The 26,271-nt window shown below is 49.0% G+C and overlaps 1 protein-coding gene across 2 annotated transcripts in view; it reads left to right on the top strand.

Annotated features, from left to right (window-relative positions):
• The first annotated feature begins 646 nt into the window (after nt 1-646).
• Nucleotides 647-26,271, top strand: part of CCDC78 (coiled-coil domain containing 78) — a 42,074-nt gene continuing 16,449 nt past the window's right edge. Inside the window, exons 1-6 of one of the 2 annotated variants that reach the window (XM_077316376.1) lie at nt 647-827; nt 1,658-1,789; nt 2,939-3,025; nt 3,407-3,586; nt 3,908-4,081; nt 4,194-4,244. In XM_077316376.1, coding sequence (XP_077172491.1) covers nt 750-827; nt 1,658-1,789; nt 2,939-3,025; nt 3,407-3,586; nt 3,908-4,081; nt 4,194-4,244 — 702 coding nt within the window. In that variant the 5' untranslated portion in view covers nt 647-749. Of the gene's footprint in view, nt 828-1,657; nt 1,790-2,874; nt 3,026-3,406; nt 3,587-3,907; nt 4,082-4,193; nt 4,245-26,271 lie in introns of those variants that run through there. The other variant, XM_077316378.1, reaches the window with a different exon arrangement.

Raw genomic sequence — 26,271 nt, forward strand, 5'->3', positions numbered from 1 at the left:
AAAAAGGGGCGATAGATCGAGTCAAGGCACCCCAAAACAAAGAACCAGCTCCTGTGTAAAGAAAACTCGCATGGCAAAGCACAAAATTGAAGTCCAGCGGGCACCTTGAAGACCCAACACGGTTGTATTCAGAGTGAAGGAAATAAAGGCATAGGAATAAACTGATCAAAATTGGACATTGGTGGGCCCTTCTTCATTGTGGGATGATGGGAGTAATTGAGACGCCCCTCCCCTCCATCCAAACCCACACCGATGTCCGTCCGTTCAAAGCTGCAGAATTGGGTCTCTGATCCCAGCGAGCCACACACAAAACTGTAATAATTTAGTGATCCTTGGGCTGGTCACAGTTCTCTCAGAGCTCTCCCCGCCCCACCTCCCTCCCAGGATTTCTGTTGTGGGGAGAGGAAGGGCAAGGTGTCCGTAAGCCACTCCGGGGCTCCTTTGGCTAGTGCAAAGCGGGGTATAAAAAAACCCTCCCAACTCTCTTTTTGTTCCCAAAATCGAGAGTGAAAAAATAAAATTAAATTACGCCCTTATTTCCCAAAGTACTTCCCAGGGGAGCCGGTGCCTTGTTCTCCGTTATCCACAAGGTGGAGGCCACACCTGCTAGCAACCTGTGTTGCTAGCAACCCAGGCCGACTGTGCCATGCCCGGAAAAGCAGCCTGGGAGAGATACAGCCCTTCGGATTGCTGCTTGCTTTTCCGCCCAGCTGTCCGGGCATCGGACAAACCCTTCCCGCTCTGGGCTCATGGACTCCAGAAAGGCCTCCGGCACCGACACTGTCAGCACCTTCCGAGAACAAGTCCAGCGTCTCACCAATGAGAATGTAAGTCTCCCCTTGGAAAAGTTCCTTTCCTGGAAACTGTCCCGGCAAATCTCCCCGAAGGACCACTGGTTTCCAGGCAAGAGGGTTGAATTCCCCGGAGAAATCAGCTGCTTTGGAGGGTTTATTCTATGTCCTGCTGAAGGTTTTTTCCCTTGCGGAACCATCTCCTCCCCAGGAATTTCCCCCTCCTCAAATCCCCAGGAGTTGGCAACCATATAGCAGCAGTTCCGGGGACCAAGAGCTAAAAAGAGTTGAATTTCTCCAGTTCAGATAACCACCTTCCAAGCTGCCTTGACCACGTAGGGGGAAATGCCGGGTGTGTTATGGTGTGAGCGCCAGATGACAGGGGTCGGTTCCCCTGGAGAAAAGGGCCGGTTTAGAGGGCGGACTTAGGGATGCCAACCTCCAGGCCAGACCTGGGGATCCTCCAGTTTTACAACCTGTCTCCAGGTGGCAAGAGATCGCTTCCCTTGGAGAAAAGGGCTGCTTTGGAGGAGGGGATGGGGCTCTACAGCATTCTACTCTACAGTAGCATTCTACCCCTTTGCACCCCAAATCCTGCCCTCTCCTGGCTCCACTCCCCAAAATCTCCAGGTCTTTCCCAATCAAGAGCCGGCAGCTTTAAATCCCAGCTTTGCCACTCACAATTTCTTTAAGGCAGGGGACTGACAAGCAGGGTTCAATGCCGTAGAGGCAACACACATAAACCCCAGCAGCCCTTTTCTCCAGGGGAACGGCTCTCTGCCATCTGGGGAATGGCGCGCAATAGCAGGATGTCTCCAGGCCCTGCCTGGAAGTTGGCAACCCTTTGGCTGTTTCCCCCCGGCCAGGTTCAGCTGCAAGACCGCAACGAGAGACTGTATGCCAGGCTCGGAGAGCTGCAGGAGAAGACGGGGCAGCTCGCCGGCTCGAAGACAGCACTGTCGTCGAGGCTGGTCCGGAGCGAAGAAGAGAAGCTGAAGGTAACAGGAGGCAAGCAGGTCGGGTGGGAGATGAGGGTGGCCACGCTGTGGCTCTCCAGAGCTCCATGGACTACAATTCCCATGAGCCCCTGCCAGGGGCTCATGGGAATTGTAGTCCATGGATCTCTGGAGAGCCACAGCGTGGCCATCCCTGATCTACCATATGTTCATGCCTGCCCTCCGTGTCCAAGCAATCAGCCGGGGTTCTCCCTTTTTCGAAGGGCAGGAGGGTGACAGCAACCAGCAGGGCCTTGTTGGGGGTGGCCCCCCAGGGTAGAAAGTTCTCTCCCTGGGGGCTTGTTGGCTGTCAGTGCCAGCCGAAAAGGCCTGCCACAAAGGTTAACCCAGGCACTAAATGGCGACCAGCAATCACGAAACCGTTGCTCGGTTCTACAAAACGTTGAGAAAGATCTTTTGGTTTCCTCGACGCTTCCGGTAGCTTCAATTGCTGGCCTGATACGTTACTCTCCGCTGTAGTATTTATATTTTTTCCCTGCTAGATGATGCCTGTCCTGCAGCTCCATGTTTTATTGTTTAAAATCAGAATGTAACATTTTCAAGGGTTTTTACCCTTTCGGCTGACGTCCGTTCTAGGAACAAGCTCTCTGGCTGCGGGGTGGGATGCTAAATACCCAGAGATAAAAACTATTTATTTCATTTGTAGAAAAGTAAATGAATTCCTTTCCGTTGGGAGATCAGGGCGACTTTGGCAGAGAGAAACGTGCATATATATAACCCGTTAAGACATCAGCCTTCTCATAACAGAACAGACCTACAAGTGTGACAAAAGCATCCCAGAGTTCAAAGTACAAGAGATGCTACAAAACTGCTGAAGTTTCACTCATGGGCCGTCCGGTCCTGTGGGAATGTCTTCTAATATTCGGCTGTCCTCAACAACAGTGGAGCGATCCTTTCCAAAACGTTTGCTTACAGTTTGTAATCTCCCACGTTCAACCCTGCCAATAAAACCAGGCATTCCCTTCAGCCAGCGTCCCACATGGGAGCATATTTCCGGGGGCAAGGGAGGAAGGACACAACAGATGCACAAGCTGGTCTTTTGACCTCTGGTGTTCGGGGATTTTCAGAACCGGCCGGCTGGGATTTGGCATCCGAAATTAGAAGGGAACCGTCATTTCCTCTCCCTCGTAGATTTCCAAGGACCTGGTGGATTTCCAGATCGAGAGCAACAAAATGAGAGAGTGTTACGAGGAAGAATGTTTCGAACTTAAGAACACGGTAGGTGTGATGTTGTAATTTTGACCTTGCAATGCCCCACTTGTAGACACTGGACAAGTCTGTGTGTTTCCCCTTATAAGCAGCCGTATTCTCTTCCCAGGGAACTCTGCAATGCAGGGTTGACAGATATCAGGGGTGGGCAAACAGCGGCTCTCCAGAGGTCCATGGACTACAATTCCCACGAGCCCCTGCCAGGCTCATGGGAATTGTAGCCCATGGACCTCCGGAGAGTCACCATTTGCCCACCCCTGGCGTAGACCTAGAAAGGACAGCTAGGCAGTGTGTTATAGCTTGCTTTTATCCTTTCATGTAGCCCTTCCATTTTTGGACCAAACGATTTTTAGAAGCTAAACACACCAAACTGCATTTCTGCCTTCTCAGATCTTGGCCTTGGAGACTCGCATCCTGGAAGTCGAGCTCCACGATGAGAAGGCCAGCAGGGAGCGAGACGCCTTGCGGGAACAGCTGCGGGCCTCCGAGGCAAATCGGAAGGAGCTGGCGGACGAATACCTGGCTCTGAAGGGGAATTATTTGGCGCTGAGCAGGGAGCATGGACAGGAAGTATGAAGGGGGGGGTAAAGGGTACACCACCTTCTGTACCTCTGGCTTCTCAGAGCTGGCGTGGGGAGCTCTGGGCTTTCCAGCAAGCAGAGGAGAAGAAAAGCGCAGCGGGTTTTTGGACCTCAGGGTCAATGGCCAGATCTCTGTGTTGCAAAACACAGTCTAGGCCAGGCATCTGCGGCCCCCCAGGGGTCTGTGGGAGCTCTCCTGCCCTCATGGTGGCTGTAATGCTCTGTCTGAAGTGAGGAGGGTTGGTGGTGGTGGTGGGAACACATCCAGACCTTCGTAAAAACATTTGCTGGCTCATGCTGCAATTCTCAGGTCACCAAGAATGAAGAGCTGAGCCTGGAGCTACTCAACTTGGCCAACGCCCGGAGTTCACCCCTTCGCCGGCAGAAGGACAGTCCCCAGGCCCGGGGCCAAGCCGCAGAGGCCACAGACGAACTGGAAAGGGTGCGCGCTCTCGTCCACCGCCTCTCGGCCCGCAAAGTCAAGGTAGGGCTCGGGGGGCTGGAAGACAGAGATGGGATGCTGGTTGGGTTGCCAGGACTCAATGGAAGGCCAATTCATGTGATCTCCCCCTGCCTTTTGTGTTTCATGGCCCCAGCCAGAAGACGTGGTTGCTTCCGAACACGAACGGCGGAAATTGGAGAAGACGGTGAGTGTGGGCGATCGGGACTATCGATAGGGAGGGACGGGCTAGAACTAAAAATATAAATAAAAATAAATATGTGGAGGACAGGCTGGGAGGAAATCCTCCCACAGCTGACTCCTCCCCTTCTCGTGGTACCCATTTTGTAGCTGACACCCCCCCATCCCTAGGCATCTATTATGTAGCTAACTCCTCCCCTTCCCTAGGCAGCCATTCTGAAGCTGATGCCTCCCCTTCCCTAGGCAGCCATTTTGAAGCGGACTAATCCTCTTCTCATGGCAGCCATTTTCTCGTTGACTCTTTCCATTCTCATGGCAGCCATTTTCTAGCTGACTCCTCCTCTTCTCATGACAGCCATGACAGGCTGCCAATAGAAGGGGAGGAGTCAGCTCCAAAATGTCAGCCAATAGAAGGGGAGGAGTCAGCTCCAAAATGTCAGCCAATAGTCAGCTACAAAATGGCTGCAATGAGAAGGGGAGGAGTCAGCTACAAAATGGCTGCCATTAGAAGGGGAGGAGTCTGCTACAAAATGGCTGCCAACAGAAGAGGAGGAGTCATCTACAAAATGGCTGCCATGAGTCATCTACAAAATGGCTGCCATGGGAAGGGGAGGAGTCAGCTCCAAAATGGCTGCCAATAGAAGGGGAGGAGATAGCTCCAAAATGTCAGCCAATAGAAGGGGAAGAGTCAGCTACAAAATGGCTGCCAATAGAAGGGGAGGAGTCAGCTCCAAAATGTCAGCCAATAGAAGGGGAGGAGTCAGCTACAAAATGTCTGCCAAGAGAAGGGGAGGAGTCAGCTACATATTGTTTGCCAAGAAAAGGGGAGGAGTCAGCTCCAAAATGTCAGCCAATAGAAGGGGAGGAGTCAGCTACAAAATGTCAGCCAATAGTCAGCTACAAAATGGCTGCCATAAGTCATCTACAAAATGGCTGCCAATAGAAGGGGAGGAGTCAGCTCCAAAATGTCAGCCAATAGAAGGGGAGGAGTCAGCTACAAAATGGCTGCCAATAGAAGGGGAGGAGTCAGCTCCAAAATGTCAGCCAATAGAAGGGGAGGAGTCAGCTACAAAATGTCTGCCAAGAGAAGGGGAGGAGTCAGCTCCAAAATGTCAGCCAATAGAAGGGGAGGAGTCAGCTACATATTGTCTGCCAAGAGAAGGGGAGGAGTCAGCTCCAAAATGTCAGCCAATAGAAGGGGAGGAGTCAGCAACAAAATGTCAGCCAATAGTCAGCTACAAAATGGCTGCCATGAGAAGGGGAGGAGTAAGCTACAAAATGGCCGCCAATAAAAGGGGAGGAGTCATCTACAAAATGGCTGCCATAAGTCATCTACAAAATGGCTGCCATGAGAAGGGGAGGAGTCAGCTACAAAAGGTCTGCCAATGGAAGGGGAGGAGTCAGCTACAAAATGGCTACCAAAAAAGGGGAGGAGTCTGCAACAAAATGGCTGCCAACAGAAGAGGAGGAGTCATCTACAAAATGGCTGCCATGAATCATCTACAAAATGGCTGCCATGGGAAGAGGACTCAGCCCCAAAATGGCTGCCATGAGTAGGGGAGGAATCAGATACAAAATGTCTTCCAATAGAAGGGGAGGAGTCAGCTACAAAATGGTTGCCAATAGAAGGGGAGGAGTTAGCTACAAAATGGCTGCCATAAGTCATCTACAAAATGGCTGCCATGAGAAGGGGAGGAGTCAGCTACAAAATGGCTGCCAATGGAAGGGGAGGAGTCAGCTACAAAATGGCTGCCATTAGAAGGGGAGGAGTCTGCTACAAAATGGCTACCAATAAAAGGGGAGGACTCTGTTACAAAATGGCTGCCAACAGAAGAGGAGGAGTCATCTACAAAATGGCTGCCATGAGTCATCTACAAAATGGCTGCCATGGGAAGGGGAGGAGTCAGCTCCAAAATGGCTGCCAATAGAAGGGGAGGAGATAGCTCCAGAATTTCAGCCAATAGAAGGGGAGGAGTCAGCTACAAAATGGCTGCCAATAGAAGGGGAGGAGTCAGCTCCAAAATGTCAGACAATAGAAGGGGAGGAGTCAGCTACAAAATGTCAGCCAATAGTCAGCTACAAAATGGCTGCCATAAGTCATCTACAAAATGGCTGCCAATAGAAGGGGAGGAGTCAGCCTCAAAATATCAGCCAATAGAAGGGGAGGAGTCAGCTCCAAAATGTCAGCCAATAGAAGGGGAGGAGTCAGCTACAAAATGGCTGCCAATAGAAGGAGAGGAGTCAGCTCCAAAATGTCAGCCAATAGAAGGGGAGGAGTCAGCCTCAAAATATCAGCCAATAGAAGGGGAGGAGTCAGCTACAAAATGTCAGCCAATAGAAGGGGAGGAGTCAGCTACAAAATGGCTGCCAATAGAAGGAGAGGAGTCAGCTCCAAAATGTCAGCCAATAGAAGGGGAGGAGTCAGCTACAAAATGGCTGCCATGGGAAGAGGACTCAGCCCCAAAATGGCTGCCATGAGTAGGGGAGGAATCAGATACAAAATGTCTTCCAATAGAAGGGGAGGAGTCAGCTACAAAATGGTTGCCAATAGAAGGGGAGGAGTTAGCTACAAAATGGCTGCCATAAGTCATCTACAAAATGGCTGCCATGAGAAGGGGAGGCGTTAGCTACAAAATGGCTGCCAATGGAAGGGGAGGAGTCAGCTACAAAATGGCTGCCATTAGAAGGGGAGGAGTCTGCTACAAAATGGCTACCAATAAAAGGGGAGGACTCTGTTACAAAATGGCTGCCAACAGAAGAGGAGGAGTCATCTATAAAATGGCTGCCATGAGTCATCTACAAAATGGCTGCCATGGGAAGGGGAGGAGTCAGCTCCAAAATGGCTGCCAATAGAAGGGGAGGAGATAGCTCCAGAATTTCAGCCAATAGAAGGGGAGGAGTCAGCTACAAAATGGCTGCCCATAGAAGGGGAGGAGTCAGCTCCAAAATGTCAGCCAATAGAAGGGGAGGAGTCAGCTACAAAATGTCAGCCAATAGTCAGCTACAAAATGGCTGCCATAAGTCTTCTACAAAATGGCTGCCAATAGAAGGGGAGGAGTCAGCCTCAAAATATCAGCCAATAGAAGGGGAGGAGTCAGCTACAAAATGTCAGCCAATAGAAGGGGAGGAGTCAGCTACAAAATGGCTGCCAATAGAAGGAGAGGAGTCAGCTCCAAAATGTCAGCCAATAGAAGGGGAGGAGTCAGCTACAAAATGTCTGCCAAGAGAAGGGGAGGAGTCAGCTCCAAAATGTCAGCCAATAGAAGGGGAGGAGTAAGCAACAAAATGTCAGCCAATAGTCAGCTACAAAATGGCGCCATGAGAAGGGGAGGAGTAAGCTACAAAATGGCCACCAATAAAAGGGGAGGAGTCATCTACAAAATGGCTGCCCTAAGTCATCTACAAAATGGCTGCCATGAGAAGGGGAGGAGTCAGCTACAAAATGTCTGCCAGTGGAAGGAGTCAGCTACATATTGTCTGCCAAGAGAAGGGTAGGAGTCAGCTACAAAATGGCTGCCAATAAAAGGGGTGGAGTCAGCTACAAAATGGCTGCCATAAGTCATCTACGAAATGGCTGCCATAAGAAGGGTAGGAGTCAGCTACAAAATGGCTGCCATGAGTAGGGGAGGAGTCAGCTACAAAATGGTTGCCAATAGAAGGGGAGGAGTTAGCTACAAAATGGCTGCCTTGAGAAAAGGAGGAGTCTGCTACAAAATGTCAGCCAATAGAAGGGGAGGAGTCAGCTACAAAATGGCTGCCATGGGAAGGGGAGGAGTCAACTTCAAAATGGCTACCATGAGAAGGGGAGGAGTCAGCTTCAAAATGGATGCCTTGAGAAGGGGAGGAGTCATCTAAAAATGTCTGCCAATAGAAGGGGAGGAGTCAGCTACAAAATGGCTGCCATAAGTCATCTACAAAATGGCTGCCATGAGAAGGGGAGGAGTCAGCTATAAAATGGCTGCCAATGAAAGGGGAGGAGTCAGCTACAAAATGGCTGCCTCTAGAAGGGAAGGAGTCAGCTACAAAATGGCTGACATGAGAAGAGGAGGACTCAAATACAAAATGGCTGCTATGAACACAGGAGGACTCTGGTACAAAATGGCTGCCATTAGAAGGGGAGGAGTCAGCTCCAAAATGTCAGCCAATAGAAGGGGAGGAGTCAGCTACAAAATGGCTGCCATTAGAAGGGGAGGAGTCTGCTACAAAATGGCTGCCAACAGAAGGGGAGGAGTCAGCTACAAAATGGATGCCATGAGTCTTCTACAAAATGGCTGCCATGGGAAGGGGAGGAGTCAGCTACAAAATGGCTGACATGAGAAGAGGAGGATTCAAATACAAAATGGCTGCCATGAACACAGGAGGACTCTGGTACAAAATGGCTACCATTAGAAGGGGAGGAGTCTGCTACAAAATGGCTACCAATAAAAGGGGAGGAGTCTGCAACAAAATGGCTGCCAACAGAAGAGGAGGAGTCATCTACAAAATGGCTTCCATGAATCATCTACAAAATGGCTGCCATGGGAAGAGGACTTAGCCCCAAAATGGCTGCCATGAGTAGGGGAGGAGTCAGATACAAAATGTCTTCCAATAGAAGGAGAGGAGTCAGCTACAAAATGGCTGCCAAGAGAAGGGGTCAGCTTCAAAATGGATGCCTTGAGAAGGGGAGGAGTCATCTAAAAATGTCTGCCAATAGAAGGGGAGGAGTCAGCTACAAAATGGCTGCCATAAGTCATCTACAAAATGGCTGCCATGGGAAGGGGGGAGTCAGCTACAAAATGGCTGACATGAGAAGAGGAGGATTCAAATACAAAATGGCTGCCATGGACACAGGAGGACTCTGGTACAAAATGGCTACCATTAGAAGGGGAGGAGTCTGCAACAAAATGGCTGCCAACAGAAGGGCTGGAGTCATCTACAAAATGGCTGCCATTAGTCATCTACAAATTGGCTGCCATGGGAAGGGGAGGAGTCAGCTCCAAAATGGCTTCCAATAGAAGGGGAGGGGTCAGCTCCAAAATGTCAGCCAACAGAAGAGGAGGAGTCATCTACAAAATGGCTGCCATGAATCATCTACAAAATGGCTGCCATGGGAAGAGGACTCAGCCGCAAAATGGCTGCCATGAGTAGGGAGGAGTCAGATACAAAATGTCTTCCAATCGAAGGGGAGGAGTCAGCTACAAAATGTCTGCCAATGGAAGGGGAGGAGTCAGCTACAAAATGGCTGCCATTAGAAGGGGAGGAGTCTGCTACAAAATGGCTGCCAACAGAAGAGCTGGAGTCATCTACAAAATGGCTGCCATTAGACATCTACAAAATGGCTGCCATGGGAAGGGGAGGAGTCAGCTACAAAATGGCTTCCAATAGAAGGGGAGGAGTCAGCTCCAAAATGTCAGCCAATAGAAGGGGAGGAGTCAGCTACAAAATGTTAGCCAATAGAAGGGGAGGAGTCAGCTACAAAATGTCTGCCAAGAGAAGGGGAGGAGTCAGCTACAAAATGTCAGCCAATAGAAGGGGAGGAGTCAGCTACATATTGTCTGCCAAGAGACGGGGAGGAGTCAGCTCCAAAATGTCAGCCAATAGAAGGGGAGGAATCAGCTACAAAATGGCTGCCATTAGAAGGGGAGGAGTCTGCTATAAAATGGCTGCCCATAAAAGGGGAGGAGTCAGCTACAAAATGGCTGCCAATAGAAGGGGAGGAGTCAGCTACAAAATGGCTGCCATGGGAAGGGGAGAAGTCAGCTACAAAATGTCAGCCAATAGAAGGGGAGGAGTCAACGACAAAATGTCTGCCATGAGAAGGGGAGGAGTCAGCTCCAAAATGTCAGCCAATAGAAGGGGAGGAGTCAGCTACATATTGTCTGCCAACAGAATGGGAGGAGTCAGCTCCTAAATGTCAGCCAATAGAAGTGGAGGAGTCAGCTACAAAATGGATGCCATGAGTCTTCTACAAAATGGCTGCCATGGGAAGGGGAGTCTGCTACAAAATGGCTGCCAACAGAAGGGGAGGAGTCAGCTCCAAAATGGCTGCCAACAGAAGGGGAGGAGTCAGCTACAAAATGGCTGCCTTGAGAAGAGGAGTCTGCTACAAAATGGCTGCCAACAGAAGGGGAGGAGTCAGCTCCAAAATGGCTGCCAACAGAAGGGGAGGAGTCAGCTACAAAATGGATGCCATGAGTCTTCTACAAAATGGCTGCCATGGAAGGGGAGCAGTCAGCTACAAAATGGCTGCCAATAGAAGGGGAGGAGTCAGCTCCAAAATGTCAGCCAATAGAAGGGGAGGAGTCAGCTACAAAATGGCTGCCAGGAGAAGGGGAGGAGTCAGCTACAAAATGGCTGCCATGAGAAGGGGAGGAGTCAGCTACAAAATGGCTGCCATGAGAAGGGGAGGAGTCTGCTATAAAATGGCTGCCAATAAAAGGGGAGCAGTCAGCTACAAAATGGCTGCCAATAGAAGGGGAGGAGTCAGCTCCAAAATGTCAGCCAATAGAAGGGGAGGAGTCAGCTACAAAATGGCTGCCATAAGAAGGGGAGGAGTCAGCTACAAAATGGCTGCCATGAGAAGGGGAGGAGTCAGCTACAAAATGGCTGCCATTAGAAGTGGAGGAGTCTGCTACAAAATGGCTACCAATAAAAGGGGAGGAGTCAGCTACAAAATGTCTGCCAAGAGAAGGGGTGGAGTCAGCTCCAAAATGTCAGCCAATAGAAGGGGAGGAGTCAGCTACATATTGTCTGCCAAGAGAAGGGGAGGAGTCAGCTCCAATTTGTCAGCCAATAGAAGGGGAGTAGTCAGCTACAAAATGTCAGCCAATAGTCAGCTACAAAATGGCTGCCAATGGAAGGGGAGGAGTCAGCTACAAAATGGCTGCCATTAGAAGGGGAGGAGTCTGCTACAAAATGTCAGCCAATAGAAGGGGAGGAGTCAGCTACAAAATGGCTGCCATGGGAAGGGGAGGAGTCAACTTCAAAATGGATGCCTTGAGAATGGGAGGAGTCATCTACAAAATGGCTGCCATGAAAAGAGGAGTCTGCTACAAAATGGCTACCATGAGAAGGGGAGGAGTCAGCTTCAAAATGGATGCCTCGACAAGGGGAGGAATCAGCTACAAAATGGCTGCCATAAGTCATCTACAAAATGGCTGCCATGAATCATCTACAAAATGGCTGCCATGGGAAGAGGACTCAGCCCCAAAATGGCTGCCATGAGAAGGGGAGGAGTCAGCTTCAAAATGGATGCCTCGACAAGGGGAGGAATCAGCTACAAAATGGCTGCCATAAGTCATCTACAAAATGGCTGCCATAAGTCAGCTACAAAATGGCTGCCATGGGAAGGGGAGGAGTCAGCTTCAAAATGGATGCCTTGAGAAGGGGAGGAGTCATCTAAAATGTCTGCCAATAGAAGGGGAGGAGTCAGCTACAAAATGGATGCCATAAGTCATCTACAAAATGGCTGCCATGAGAAGGGGAGGAGTTAGCTACAAAATGGGTGCCAATGGAAAGGGAGGAGTCAGCTACAAAATGGCTGCCTATATAAGGGAAAGAGTCAGCTACAAAATGGCTGACATGAGAAGAGGAGGATTCAAATACAAAATGGCTGCCATGAACACAGGAGGACTCTGGTACAAAATGGCTGCCATTAGAAGGGGAGGAGTCTGCTACAAAATGGCTGCCAACAGAAGGGGAGGAGTCAGCTACAAAATGTCTGCCAATGGAAGGGGAGGAGTCAGCTACAAAATGGCTGCCATTAGAAGGGGAGGAGTCTGCTACAAAATGGCTGCCAACAGAAGAGCTGGAGTCTTCTACAAAATGGCTGCCATTAGTCATCTACAAAATGGCTGCCATGGGAAGGGGAGGAGTAGCTACAAAATGGCTTCCAATAGAAGGGGAGGAGTCAGCTCCTAAATGTCAGCCAATAGAAGGGGAGGAGTCAGCTACAAAATGTTAGCCAATAGAAGGGGAGGAGTCAGCTACAAAATGTCCGCCAAGAGAAGGGGAGGAGTCAGCTACAAAATGTCAGCCAATAGAAGGGGAGGAGTCAGCTACATATTGTCTGCCAATAGAAGGGGAGGAGTCAGCTCCAAAATGTCAGCCAATAGAAGGGGAGGAATCAGCTACAAAATGGCTGCCATTAGAAGGGGAGGAGTCTGCTATAAAATGGCTGCCAATAAAAGGGGAGGAGTCAGCTACAAAATGGCTGCCAACAGAAGAGGAGGAGTCATCTACAAAATGGCTGCCATGAGTCATCTACAAAATGGCTGCCATGGGAAGGGGAGGAGTCAGCTACAAAATGGTTGCCAATAGAAGGGGAGGAGTCAGCTCTAAAATGTCAGCCAATAGAAGGGGAGGAGTCAGCTACAAAATGGCTGCCAATAGAATGGGAGAAGTCAGCTACAAAATGTCAGCCAATAGAAGGGGAGGAGTCAACTACAAAATGTCTGCCATGAGAAGGGGAGGAGTCAGCTCCAAAATGTCAGCCAATAGAAGGGGAGGAGTCAGCTACATATTGTCTGCCAACAGAAGGGGAGGAGTCAGCTCCAAAATGTCAGCCAATAGAAGGGGAGGAGTCAGCTACAAAATGGCTTCCATGAGAGGAGGAGTTAGCTATAAAATGGCTGCCTTGAGAAGAGGAGGAGTCTGCTACAAAATGGCTGCCAACAGAAGGGGAGGAGTCAGCTACAAAATGGATGCCATGGGTCTTCTACAAAATGGCTGCCATGGGAAGGGGAGCAGTCAGCTACAAAATGGCTGCCAATAGAAGGGGAGGAGTCAGCTCCAAAATGTCAGCAAATAGAAGGGGAGGAGTAAGCTACAAAATGTCAGCCAATAGAAGGGGAGGAGTCAGCTACAAAATGTCAGCCAATAGTCAGCTACAAAATGGCTGCCATGAGAAGGGGAGGAGTCAGCTACAAAATGGCTGCCATGAGAAGGGGAGGAGTCAGCTACAAAATGGCTGCAATTAGAAGGGGAGGAGTCTGCTATAAAATGGCTGCCAATAAAAGGGGAGAAGTCAGCTACAAAATGGATGCCATAAGTCATCTACAAAATGGCTGCCATGAGAAGGGGAGGAGTCAGCTACAAAATGTCTGCCAATGGAAGGGGAGGAGTCAGCTACAAAATGACTGCCATTAGAAGGGGAGGAGTCTGCTACAAAATGGCTACCAATAAAAGGGGAGGACTCTGCTACAAAATGGCTGCCAACAGAAGAGGAGGTGTCATCTACAAAATGTCAGCCATTAGAAGGGGAGGAGTCTGCTACAAAATGGCTACCAATAAAAGGGGAGGAGTCAGCTACATATTGTCTGCCAACAGAAGGGGAGGAGTCAGCTCCAAAATGTCAGCCAATAGAAGGTGAGGAGTCAGCTACAAAATGGCTTCCATGAGAGGAGGAGTTAGCTACAAAATGGCTGCCTTGAGAAGAGGAGGAGTCTGCTACAAAATGGCTACCGATAAAAGGGGAGGACTCTGCTACAAAATGGCTGCCAACAGAAGAGGAGGAGTCATCTACAAAATGGCTGCCATGAGTCATCTACAAAATGGTTGCCATGGGAAGGGGAGGAGTCAGCTACAAAATGTCTGCCAAGAGAAGGGGAGGAGTCAGCTACAAAATGTCAGCCAATAGAAGGGGAGTAGTCAGCTACATATTGTCTGCCATTAGAAGGGGAGGAGTCTGCTCCAAAATGTCAGCCCATAGAAGGGGAGGAATCAGCTACAAAATGGCTGCCATTAGAAGGGGAGGAGTCTGCTATAAAATGGCTGCCAATAAAAGGGGAGGAGTCAGCTACAAAATGGCTGCCAACAGAAGAGGAGGAGTCATCTACAAAATGGCTGCCATGAGTCATCTACAAAATGGCTGCCATGGGAAGGGGAGGAGTCAGCTACAAAATGGTTGAAAATAGAAGGGGAGGAGTCAGCTCCAAAATGTCAGCCAATAGAAGGGGAGGAGTCAGCTACAAAATGGCTGCCAATAGAAGGGGAGAAGTCAGCTACAAAATGTCAGCCAATAGAAGGGGAGGAGTCAACGACAAAATGTCTGCCATGAGAAGAGGAGGAGTCAGCTCCAAAATGTCAGCCAATAGAAGGGGAGGAGTCAGCTACATATTGTCTGCCAACAGAAGGGGAGGAGTCAGCTCCAAAATGTCAGCCAATAGAAGGGGGGGAGTCAGCTACAAAATGGCTTCCATGAGAGGAGGGGTTAGCTACAAAATGGCTGCCTTGAGAAGAGGAGGAGTCTGCTACAAAATGGCTGCCAACAGAAGGGGAGGAGTCAGCTACAAAATGGATGCCATGAGTCTTCTACAAAATGGCTGCCATGGGAAGGGGAGCAGTCAGCTACAAAATGGCTGCCAATAGAAGGGGATGAGTCAGCTCCAAAATGTCAGCCAATAGAAGGGGAGGAGTCAGCTACAAAATGTCAGCCAATAGAAGGGGAGGAGTCAGCTACAAAATGTCAGCCAATAGTCAGCTACAAAATGGCTGCCATGAGAAGGGGAGGAGTCAGCTACAAAATGGCTGCCATGAGAAGGGGAGGAGTCAGCTACAAAATGGCTGCCATTAGAAGTAGAGGAGACTGGTATAAAATGGCTGCCAATAAAAGGGGAGAAGTCAGCTACAAAATTGCTGCCATAAGTCATCTACAAAATGGCTGCCATGAGAAGGGGAGGAGTCAGCTACAAAATGGCTGCCATTAGAAGTGGAGGAGTCTGCTACAAAATGGCTACCAATAAAAGGGGAGGACTCTGCTACAAAATGGCTGCCAACAGAAGAGGAGGAGTCATCTATAAAATGGCTGCCATGAGTCATCTACAAAATGGCTGCCATGGGAAGGGGAGGAGTCAGCTCCAAAATGGCTGCCAATAGAAGGGGAGGAGATAGTTCCAGAATTTCAGCCAATAGAAGGGGAGGAGTCAGCTACAAAATGTCTGCCAAGAGAAGGGGAGGAGTCAGCTACATATTGTCTGCCAAGAGAAGGGGAGGAGTCAGCTCCAAAATGTCAGCCAATAGAAGGGGAGGAGTCAGCTACAAAATGTCAGCCAATAGTCAGCTACAAAATGGCTGCCATAAGTCATCTACAAATGTCAGCCAATAGAAGGGGAGGAGTCAGCTACAAAATGTCTGCCAAGAGAAGGGGTGGAGTCAGCTCCGAAATGTCAGCCAATAGAAGGGGAGGAGTCAGCTACATATTGTCTGACAAGAGAAGGGGAGGAGTCAGCTCCAATTTGTCAGCCAATAGAAGGGGAGTAATCAGCTACAAAATGTCAGCCAACAGAAGAGGAGGAGTCATCTACAAAATGGCTAACATGAATCATCTACAAAATGGCTGCCATGGGAAGAGGACTCAGCCCCAAAATGGCTGCCATGAGTAGGGGAAGAGTCATCTAAAAATGTCTGCCAATAGAAGGGGAGGAGTCAGCTACATAATGGCTGCCATAAGTCATCTACAAAATGGCTGCCATGAGAAGGGGAGGAGTTAGCTACAAAATGGCTGCCAATGGAAGGGGAGGAGTCAGCTACAAAATGGCTGCCTATAGAAGGGAAGGAGTCAGCTACAAAATGGCTGACATGAGAAGAGGAGGATTCAAATACAAAATGGCTGCCATGAACACAGGAGGACTCTGGTACAAAATGGCTGCCATTAGAAGGGGAGGAGTCTGCTACAAAATGGCTGCCAACAGAAGGGGAGGAGGCAGCTACAAAATGGATGCCATGAGTCTTCTACAAAATGGCTGCCATGGGAAGGTGGAGTCAGCTACAAAATGGCTGACATGAGAAGAGGAGGATTCAAATACAAAATGGCTGCCATGAACACAGGAGGACTCTGGTACAAAATGGCTACCATTAGAAGGGGAGGAGTCTGCAACAAAATGGCTGCCAACAGAAGAGGAGGAGTCATCTACAAAATGGCTGCCATGAATCATCTACAAAATGGCTGCCATGGGAAGAGGACTCAGCCCCAAAATGGCTGCCATGTGTAGGGAGGAGTCAGATACAAAATGTCTTCCAATAGAAGGGGAGGAGTCACCTACAAAATGTCTGCCAATGGAAGGGGAGGAGTCAGCTACAAAATGGCTGCCATTAGAAGGGGAGGAGTCTGCTACAAAATGGCTGCCAACAGAAGAGCTGGAGTCATCTACAAAATGGCTGCCATTAGTCATCTACAAAATGGCTGCCATGGGAAGGGGAGGAGTCAGCTACAAAATGGCTTCCAATAGAAGGGGAGGAGTCATCTCCTAAATGTCAGCCAATAGAAGGGGAGGAGTCAGCTACAAAATGTTAGCCAATAGAAGGGGAGGAGTCAGCTACAAAATTTCTGCCAAGAGAAGGGGAGGAGTCAGCTACAAAATGTCAGCCAATAGAAGGGGAGGAGTCAGCTACATATTGTCTGCCAATAGAAGGGGAGGAGTCAGCTCCAAAATGTCAGCCAATAGAAGGGGAGTAATCAGCTACAAAATGGCTGCCATTAGAAGGGGAGGGGTCTGCTATAAAATGGGTGCCAATAAAGGGGAGGAGTCAGCTACAAAATGGCTGCCAACAGAAGAGGAGTCATCTACAAAATGGCTGCCATGAGTCATCTACAAAATGGCTGCCATGGGAAGGGGAGGAGTCAGCTACAAAATGGTTGCCAATAGAAGGGGAGGAGATAGTTCCAGAATGTCAGCCAATAGAAGGGGAGGAGTCAGCTACAAAATGGCTGCCAATAGAAGGGGAGGAGTCAGCTCCAAAATGTCAGCCAATAGAAGGGGAGGAATCAGGTACAATATGTCTGCCAAGAAAAGGGGAGGAGTCAGCTACATATTGTCTGCCAAGAGAAGGGGAGGAGTCAGCTACAAAATGTCAGCCAATAGTCATCTACAAAATGGCTGCCATGAGAAGGGGAGGAGTCAGCTACAAAATGGCTGCCATGAGAAGGGGAGGAGTCAGCTACAAAATGGCTGCCATTAGAAGGGGAGGAGTCGGCTATAAAATGGCTGCCAATAAAAGGGGAGAATTCAGCTACAAAATGGCTGCCATAAGTCATCTACAAAATGGCTGCCATGAGAAGGGGAGGAGTCAGCTACAAAATGGCTGCCATTAGAAGGGGAGGAGTCGGCTATAAAATGGCTGCCAATAAAAGGGGAGAATTCAGCTACAAAATGGCTGCCATAAGTCATCTACAAAATGGCTGCCATGGGAAGGGGAGGAGTCAGCTACAAAATGGTTGAAAATAGAAGGGGAGGAGTCAGCTCCAAAATGTCAGCCAATAGAAGGGGAGGAGTCAGCTACAAAATGGCTGCCATGAATCATCTACAAAATGGCTGCCATGGGAAGAGGACTCAGCCGCAAAATGGCTGCCATGAGTAGGGAGGAGTCAGATACAAAATGTCTTCCAATCGAAGGGGAGGAGTCAGCTACAAAATGTCTGCCAATGGAAGGGGAGGAGTCAGCTACAAAATGGCTGCCATTAGAAGGGGAGGAGTCTGCTACAAAATGGCTGCCAACAGAAGAGCTGGAGTCATCTACAAAATGGCTGCCATTAGACATCTACAAAATGGCTGCCATGGGAAGGGGAGGAGTCAGCTACAAAATGGCTTCCAATAGAAGGGGAGGAGTCAGCTCCAAAATGTCAGCCAATAGAAGGGGAGGAGTCAGCTACAAAATGTTAGCCAATAGAAGGGGAGGAGTCAGCTACAAAATGTCTGCCAAGAGAAGGGGAGGAGTCAGCTACAAAATGTCAGCCAATAGAAGGGGAGGAGTCAGCTACATATTGTCTGCCAAGAGACGGGGAGGAGTCAGCTCCAAAATGTCAGCCAATAGAAGGGGAGGAATCAGCTACAAAATGGCTGCCATTAGAAGGGGAGGAGTCTGCTATAAAATGGCTGCCCATAAAAGGGGAGGAGTCAGCTACAAAATGGCTGCCAATAGAAGGGGAGGAGTCAGCTACAAAATGGCTGCCATGGGAAGGGGAGAAGTCAGCTACAAAATGTCAGCCAATAGAAGGGGAGGAGTCAACGACAAAATGTCTGCCATGAGAAGGGGAGGAGTCAGCTCCAAAATGTCAGCCAATAGAAGGGGAGGAGTCAGCTACATATTGTCTGCCAACAGAATGGGAGGAGTCAGCTCCTAAATGTCAGCCAATAGAAGTGGAGGAGTCAGCTACAAAATGGATGCCATGAGTCTTCTACAAAATGGCTGCCATGGGAAGGGGAGTCTGCTACAAAATGGCTGCCAACAGAAGGGGAGGAGTCAGCTCCAAAATGGCTGCCAACAGAAGGGGAGGAGTCAGCTACAAAATGGCTGCCTTGAGAAGAGGAGTCTGCTACAAAATGGCTGCCAACAGAAGGGGAGGAGTCAGCTCCAAAATGGCTGCCAACAGAAGGGGAGGAGTCAGCTACAAAATGGATGCCATGAGTCTTCTACAAAATGGCTGCCATGGAAGGGGAGCAGTCAGCTACAAAATGGCTGCCAATAGAAGGGGAGGAGTCAGCTCCAAAATGTCAGCCAATAGAAGGGGAGGAGTCAGCTACAAAATGGCTGCCAGGAGAAGGGGAGGAGTCAGCTACAAAATGGCTGCCATGAGAAGGGGAGGAGTCAGCTACAAAATGGCTGCCATGAGAAGGGGAGGAGTCTGCTATAAAATGGCTGCCAATAAAAGGGGAGCAGTCAGCTACAAAATGGCTGCCAATAGAAGGGGAGGAGTCAGCTCCAAAATGTCAGCCAATAGAAGGGGAGGAGTCAGCTACAAAATGGCTGCCATAAGAAGGGGAGGAGTCAGCTACAAAATGGCTGCCATGAGAAGGGGAGGAGTCAGCTACAAAATGGCTGCCATTAGAAGTGGAGGAGTCTGCTACAAAATGGCTACCAATAAAAGGGGAGGAGTCAGCTACAAAATGTCTGCCAAGAGAAGGGGTGGAGTCAGCTCCAAAATGTCAGCCAATAGAAGGGGAGGAGTCAGCTACATATTGTCTGCCAAGAGAAGGGGAGGAGTCAGCTCCAATTTGTCAGCCAATAGAAGGGGAGTAGTCAGCTACAAAATGTCAGCCAATAGTCAGCTACAAAATGGCTGCCAATGGAAGGGGAGGAGTCAGCTACAAAATGGCTGCCATTAGAAGGGGAGGAGTCTGCTACAAAATGTCAGCCAATAGAAGGGGAGGAGTCAGCTACAAAATGGCTGCCATGGGAAGGGGAGGAGTCAACTTCAAAATGGATGCCTTGAGAATGGGAGGAGTCATCTACAAAATGGCTGCCATGAAAAGAGGAGTCTGCTACAAAATGGCTACCATGAGAAGGGGAGGAGTCAGCTTCAAAATGGATGCCTCGACAAGGGGAGGAATCAGCTACAAAATGGCTGCCATAAGTCATCTACAAAATGGCTGCCATGAATCATCTACAAAATGGCTGCCATGGGAAGAGGACTCAGCCCCAAAATGGCTGCCATGAGAAGGGGAGGAGTCAGCTTCAAAATGGATGCCTCGACAAGGGGAGGAATCAGCTACAAAATGGCTGCCATAAGTCATCTACAAAATGGCTGCCATAAGTCAGCTACAAAATGGCTGCCATGGGAAGGGGAGGAGTCAGCTTCAAAATGGATGCCTTGAGAACGGGAGGAGTCATCTAAAATGTCTGCCAATAGAAGGGGAGGAGTCAGCTACAAAATGGATGCCATAAGTCATCTACAAAATGGCTGCCATGAGAAGGGGAGGAGTTAGCTACAAAATGGGTGCCAATGGAAAGGGAGGAGTCAGCTACAAAATGGCTGCCTATATAAGGGAAAGAGTCAGCTACAAAATGGCTGACATGAGAAGAGGAGGATTCAAATACAAAATGGCTGCCATGAACACAGGAGGACTCTGGTACAAAATGGCTGCCATTAGAAGGGGAGGAGTCTGCTACAAAATGGCTGCCAACAGAAGGGGAGGAGTCAGCTACAAAATGTCTGCCAATGGAAGGGGAGGAGTCAGCTACAAAATGGCTGCCATTAGAAGGGGAGGAGTCTGCTACAAAATGGCTGCCAACAGAAGAGCTGGAGTCTTCTACAAAATGGCTGCCATTAGTCATCTACAAAATGGCTGCCATGGGAAGGGGAGGAGTAGCTACAAAATGGCTTCCAATAGAAGGGGAGGAGTCAGCTCCTAAATGTCAGCCAATAGAAGGGGAGGAGTCAGCTACAAAATGTTAGCCAATAGAAGGGGAGGAGTCAGCTACAAAATGTCCGCCAAGAGAAGGGGAGGAGTCAGCTACAAAATGTCAGCCAATAGAAGGGGAGGAGTCAGCTACATATTGTCTGCCAATAGAAGGGGAGGAGTCAGCTCCAAAATGTCAGCCAATAGAAGGGGAGGAATCAGCTACAAAATGGCTGCCATTAGAAGGGGAGGAGTCTGCTATAAAATGGCTGCCAATAAAAGGGGAGGAGTCAGCTACAAAATGGCTGCCAACAGAAGAGGAGGAGTCATCTACAAAATGGCTGCCATGAGTCATCTACAAAATGGCTGCCATGGGAAGGGGAGGAGTCAGCTACAAAATGGTTGCCAATAGAAGGGGAGGAGTCAGCTCTAAAATGTCAGCCAATAGAAGGGGAGGAGTCAGCTACAAAATGGCTGCCAATAGAATGGGAGAAGTCAGCTACAAAATGTCAGCCAATAGAAGGGGAGGAGTCAACTACAAAATGTCTGCCATGAGAAGGGGAGGAGTCAGCTCCAAAATGTCAGCCAATAGAAGGGGAGGAGTCAGCTACATATTGTCTGCCAACAGAAGGGGAGGAGTCAGCTCCAAAATGTCAGCCAATAGAAGGGGAGGAGTCAGCTACAAAATGGCTTCCATGAGAGGAGGAGTTAGCTATAAAATGGCTGCCTTGAGAAGAGGAGGAGTCTGCTACAAAATGGCTGCCAACAGAAGGGGAGGAGTCAGCTACAAAATGGATGCCATGGGTCTTCTACAAAATGGCTGCCATGGGAAGGGGAGCAGTCAGCTACAAAATGGCTGCCAATAGAAGGGGAGGAGTCAGCTCCAAAATGTCAGCAAATAGAAGGGGAGGAGTAAGCTACAAAATGTCAGCCAATAGAAGGGGAGGAGTCAGCTACAAAATGTCAGCCAATAGTCAGCTACAAAATGGCTGCCATGAGAAGGGGAGGAGTCAGCTACAAAATGGCTGCCATGAGAAGGGGAGGAGTCAGCTACAAAATGGCTGCAATTAGAAGGGGAGGAGTCTGCTATAAAATGGCTGCCAATAAAAGGGGAGAAGTCAGCTACAAAATGGATGCCATAAGTCATCTACAAAATGGCTGCCATGAGAAGGGGAGGAGTCAGCTACAAAATGTCTGCCAATGGAAGGGGAGGAGTCAGCTACAAAATGACTGCCATTAGAAGGGGAGGAGTCTGCTACAAAATGGCTACCAATAAAAGGGGAGGACTCTGCTACAAAATGGCTGCCAACAGAAGAGGAGGTGTCATCTACAAAATGTCAGCCATTAGAAGGGGAGGAGTCTGCTACAAAATGGCTACCAATAAAAGGGGAGGAGTCAGCTACATATTGTCTGCCAACAGAAGGGGAGGAGTCAGCTCCAAAATGTCAGCCAATAGAAGGTGAGGAGTCAGCTACAAAATGGCTTCCATGAGAGGAGGAGTTAGCTACAAAATGGCTGCCTTGAGAAGAGGAGGAGTCTGCTACAAAATGGCTACCGATAAAAGGGGAGGACTCTGCTACAAAATGGCTGCCAACAGAAGAGGAGGAGTCATCTACAAAATGGCTGCCATGAGTCATCTACAAAATGGTTGCCATGGGAAGGGGAGGAGTCAGCTACAAAATGTCTGCCAAGAGAAGGGGAGGAGTCAGCTACAAAATGTCAGCCAATAGAAGGGGAGTAGTCAGCTACATATTGTCTGCCATTAGAAGGGGAGGAGTCTGCTCCAAAATGTCAGCCCATAGAAGGGGAGGAATCAGCTACAAAATGGCTGCCATTAGAAGGGGAGGAGTCTGCTATAAAATGGCTGCCAATAAAAGGGGAGGAGTCAGCTACAAAATGGCTGCCAACAGAAGAGGAGGAGTCATCTACAAAATGGCTGCCATGAGTCATCTACAAAATGGCTGCCATGGGAAGGGGAGGAGTCAGCTACAAAATGGTTGAAAATAGAAGGGGAGGAGTCAGCTCCAAAATGTCAGCCAATAGAAGGGGAGGAGTCAGCTACAAAATGGCTGCCAATAGAAGGGGAGAAGTCAGCTACAAAATGTCAGCCAATAGAAGGGGAGGAGTCAACGACAAAATGTCTGCCATGAGAAGAGGAGGAGTCAGCTCCAAAATGTCAGCCAATAGAAGGGGAGGAGTCAGCTACATATTGTCTGCCAACAGAAGGGGAGGAGTCAGCTCCAAAATGTCAGCCAATAGAAGGGGGGGAGTCAGCTACAAAATGGCTTCCATGAGAGGAGGGGTTAGCTACAAAATGGCTGCCTTGAGAAGAGGAGGAGTCTGCTACAAAATGGCTGCCAACAGAAGGGGAGGAGTCAGCTACAAAATGGATGCCATGAGTCTTCTACAAAATGGCTGCCATGGGAAGGGGAGCAGTCAGCTACAAAATGGCTGCCAATAGAAGGGGATGAGTCAGCTCCAAAATGTCAGCCAATAGAAGGGGAGGAGTCAGCTACAAAATGTCAGCCAATAGAAGGGGAGGAGTCAGCTACAAAATGTCAGCCAATAGTCAGCTACAAAATGGCTGCCATGAGAAGGGGAGGAGTCAGCTACAAAATGGCTGCCATGAGAAGGGGAGGAGTCAGCTACAAAATGGCTGCCATTAGAAGTAGAGGAGACTGGTATAAAATGGCTGCCAATAAAAGGGGAGAAGTCAGCTACAAAATTGCTGCCATAAGTCATCTACAAAATGGCTGCCATGAGAAGGGGAGGAGTCAGCTACAAAATGGCTGCCATTAGAAGTGGAGGAGTCTGCTACAAAATGGCTACCAATAAAAGGGGAGGACTCTGCTACAAAATGGCTGCCAACAGAAGAGGAGGAGTCATCTATAAAATGGCTGCCATGAGTCATCTACAAAATGGCTGCCATGGGAAGGGGAGGAGTCAGCTCCAAAATGGCTGCCAATAGAAGGGGAGGAGATAGTTCCAGAATTTCAGCCAATAGAAGGGGAGGAGTCAGCTACAAAATGTCTGCCAAGAGAAGGGGAGGAGTCAGCTACATATTGTCTGCCAAGAGAAGGGGAGGAGTCAGCTCCAAAATGTCAGCCAATAGAAGGGGAGGAGTCAGCTACAAAATGTCAGCCAATAGTCAGCTACAAAATGGCTGCCATAAGTCATCTACAAATGTCAGCCAATAGAAGGGGAGGAGTCAGCTACAAAATGTCTGCCAAGAGAAGGGGTGGAGTCAGCTCCGAAATGTCAGCCAATAGAAGGGGAGGAGTCAGCTACATATTGTCTGACAAGAGAAGGGGAGGAGTCAGCTCCAATTTGTCAGCCAATAGAAGGGGAGTAATCAGCTACAAAATGTCAGCCAACAGAAGAGGAGGAGTCATCTACAAAATGGCTAACATGAATCATCTACAAAATGGCTGCCATGGGAAGAGGACTCAGCCCCAAAATGGCTGCCATGAGTAGGGGAAGAGTCATCTAAAAATGTCTGCCAATAGAAGGGGAGGAGTCAGCTACATAATGGCTGCCATAAGTCATCTACAAAATGGCTGCCATGAGAAGGGGAGGAGTTAGCTACAAAATGGCTGCCAATGGAAGGGGAGGAGTCAGCTACAAAATGGCTGCCTATAGAAGGGAAGGAGTCAGCTACAAAATGGCTGACATGAGAAGAGGAGGATTCAAATACAAAATGGCTGCCATGAACACAGGAGGACTCTGGTACAAAATGGCTGCCATTAGAAGGGGAGGAGTCTGCTACAAAATGGCTGCCAACAGAAGGGGAGGAGGCAGCTACAAAATGGATGCCATGAGTCTTCTACAAAATGGCTGCCATGGGAAGGTGGAGTCAGCTACAAAATGGCTGACATGAGAAGAGGAGGATTCAAATACAAAATGGCTGCCATGAACACAGGAGGACTCTGGTACAAAATGGCTACCATTAGAAGGGGAGGAGTCTGCAACAAAATGGCTGCCAACAGAAGAGGAGGAGTCATCTACAAAATGGCTGCCATGAATCATCTACAAAATGGCTGCCATGGGAAGAGGACTCAGCCCCAAAATGGCTGCCATGTGTAGGGAGGAGTCAGATACAAAATGTCTTCCAATAGAAGGGGAGGAGTCACCTACAAAATGTCTGCCAATGGAAGGGGAGGAGTCAGCTACAAAATGGCTGCCATTAGAAGGGGAGGAGTCTGCTACAAAATGGCTGCCAACAGAAGAGCTGGAGTCATCTACAAAATGGCTGCCATTAGTCATCTACAAAATGGCTGCCATGGGAAGGGGAGGAGTCAGCTACAAAATGGCTTCCAATAGAAGGGGAGGAGTCATCTCCTAAATGTCAGCCAATAGAAGGGGAGGAGTCAGCTACAAAATGTTAGCCAATAGAAGGGGAGGAGTCAGCTACAAAATTTCTGCCAAGAGAAGGGGAGGAGTCAGCTACAAAATGTCAGCCAATAGAAGGGGAGGAGTCAGCTACATATTGTCTGCCAATAGAAGGGGAGGAGTCAGCTCCAAAATGTCAGCCAATAGAAGGGGAGTAATCAGCTACAAAATGGCTGCCATTAGAAGGGGAGGGGTCTGCTATAAAATGGGTGCCAATAAAGGGGAGGAGTCAGCTACAAAATGGCTGCCAACAGAAGAGGAGTCATCTACAAAATGGCTGCCATGAGTCATCTACAAAATGGCTGCCATGGGAAGGGGAGGAGTCAGCTACAAAATGGTTGCCAATAGAAGGGGAGGAGATAGTTCCAGAATGTCAGCCAATAGAAGGGGAGGAGTCAGCTACAAAATGGCTGCCAATAGAAGGGGAGGAGTCAGCTCCAAAATGTCAGCCAATAGAAGGGGAGGAATCAGGTACAATATGTCTGCCAAGAAAAGGGGAGGAGTCAGCTACATATTGTCTGCCAAGAGAAGGGGAGGAGTCAGCTACAAAATGTCAGCCAATAGTCATCTACAAAATGGCTGCCATGAGAAGGGGAGGAGTCAGCTACAAAATGGCTGCCATGAGAAGGGGAGGAGTCAGCTACAAAATGGCTGCCATTAGAAGGGGAGGAGTCGGCTATAAAATGGCTGCCAATAAAAGGGGAGAATTCAGCTACAAAATGGCTGCCATAAGTCATCTACAAAATGGCTGCCATGAGAAGGGGAGGAGTCAGCTACAAAATGGCTGCCATTAGAAGGGGAGGAGTCGGCTATAAAATGGCTGCCAATAAAAGGGGAGAATTCAGCTACAAAATGGCTGCCATAAGTCATCTACAAAATGGCTGCCATGGGAAGGGGAGGAGTCAGCTACAAAATGGTTGAAAATAGAAGGGGAGGAGTCAGCTCCAAAATGTCAGCCAATAGAAGGGGAGGAGTCAGCTACAAAATGGCTGCCAATAGAAGGGGAGAAGTCAGCTACAAAATGTCAGCCAATAGAAGGGGAGGAGTCAACGACAAAATGTCTGCCAACAGAAGGGGAGGAGTCAGCTCCAAAATGTCAGCCAATAGAAGGGGGGGAGTCAGCTACAAAATGGCTTCCATGAGAGGAGGGGTTAGCTACAAAATGGCTGCCTTGAGAAGAGGAGGAGTCTGCTACAAAATGGCTGCCAACAGAAGGGGAGGAGTCAGCTACAAAATGGATGCCATGAGTCTTCTACAAAATGGCTGCCATGGGAAGGGGAGCAGTCAGCTACAAAATGGCTGCCAATAGAAGGGGATGAGTCAGCTCCAAAATGTCAGCCAATAGAAGGGGAGGAGTCAGCTACAAAATGTCAGCCAATAGAAGGGGAGGAGTCAGCTACAAAATGTCAGCCAATAGTCAGCTACAAAATGGCTGCCATGAGAAGGGGAGGAGTCAGCTACAAAATGGCTGCCATGAGAAGGGGAGGAGTCAGCTACAAAATGGCTGCCATTAGAAGTAGAGGAGACTGGTATAAAATGGCTGCCAATAAA

Source organism: Paroedura picta, chromosome 17, assembly GCF_049243985.1.
Source record: "Paroedura picta isolate Pp20150507F chromosome 17, Ppicta_v3.0, whole genome shotgun sequence".
Taxonomy (NCBI): domain Eukaryota; kingdom Metazoa; phylum Chordata; class Lepidosauria; order Squamata; family Gekkonidae; genus Paroedura; species Paroedura picta.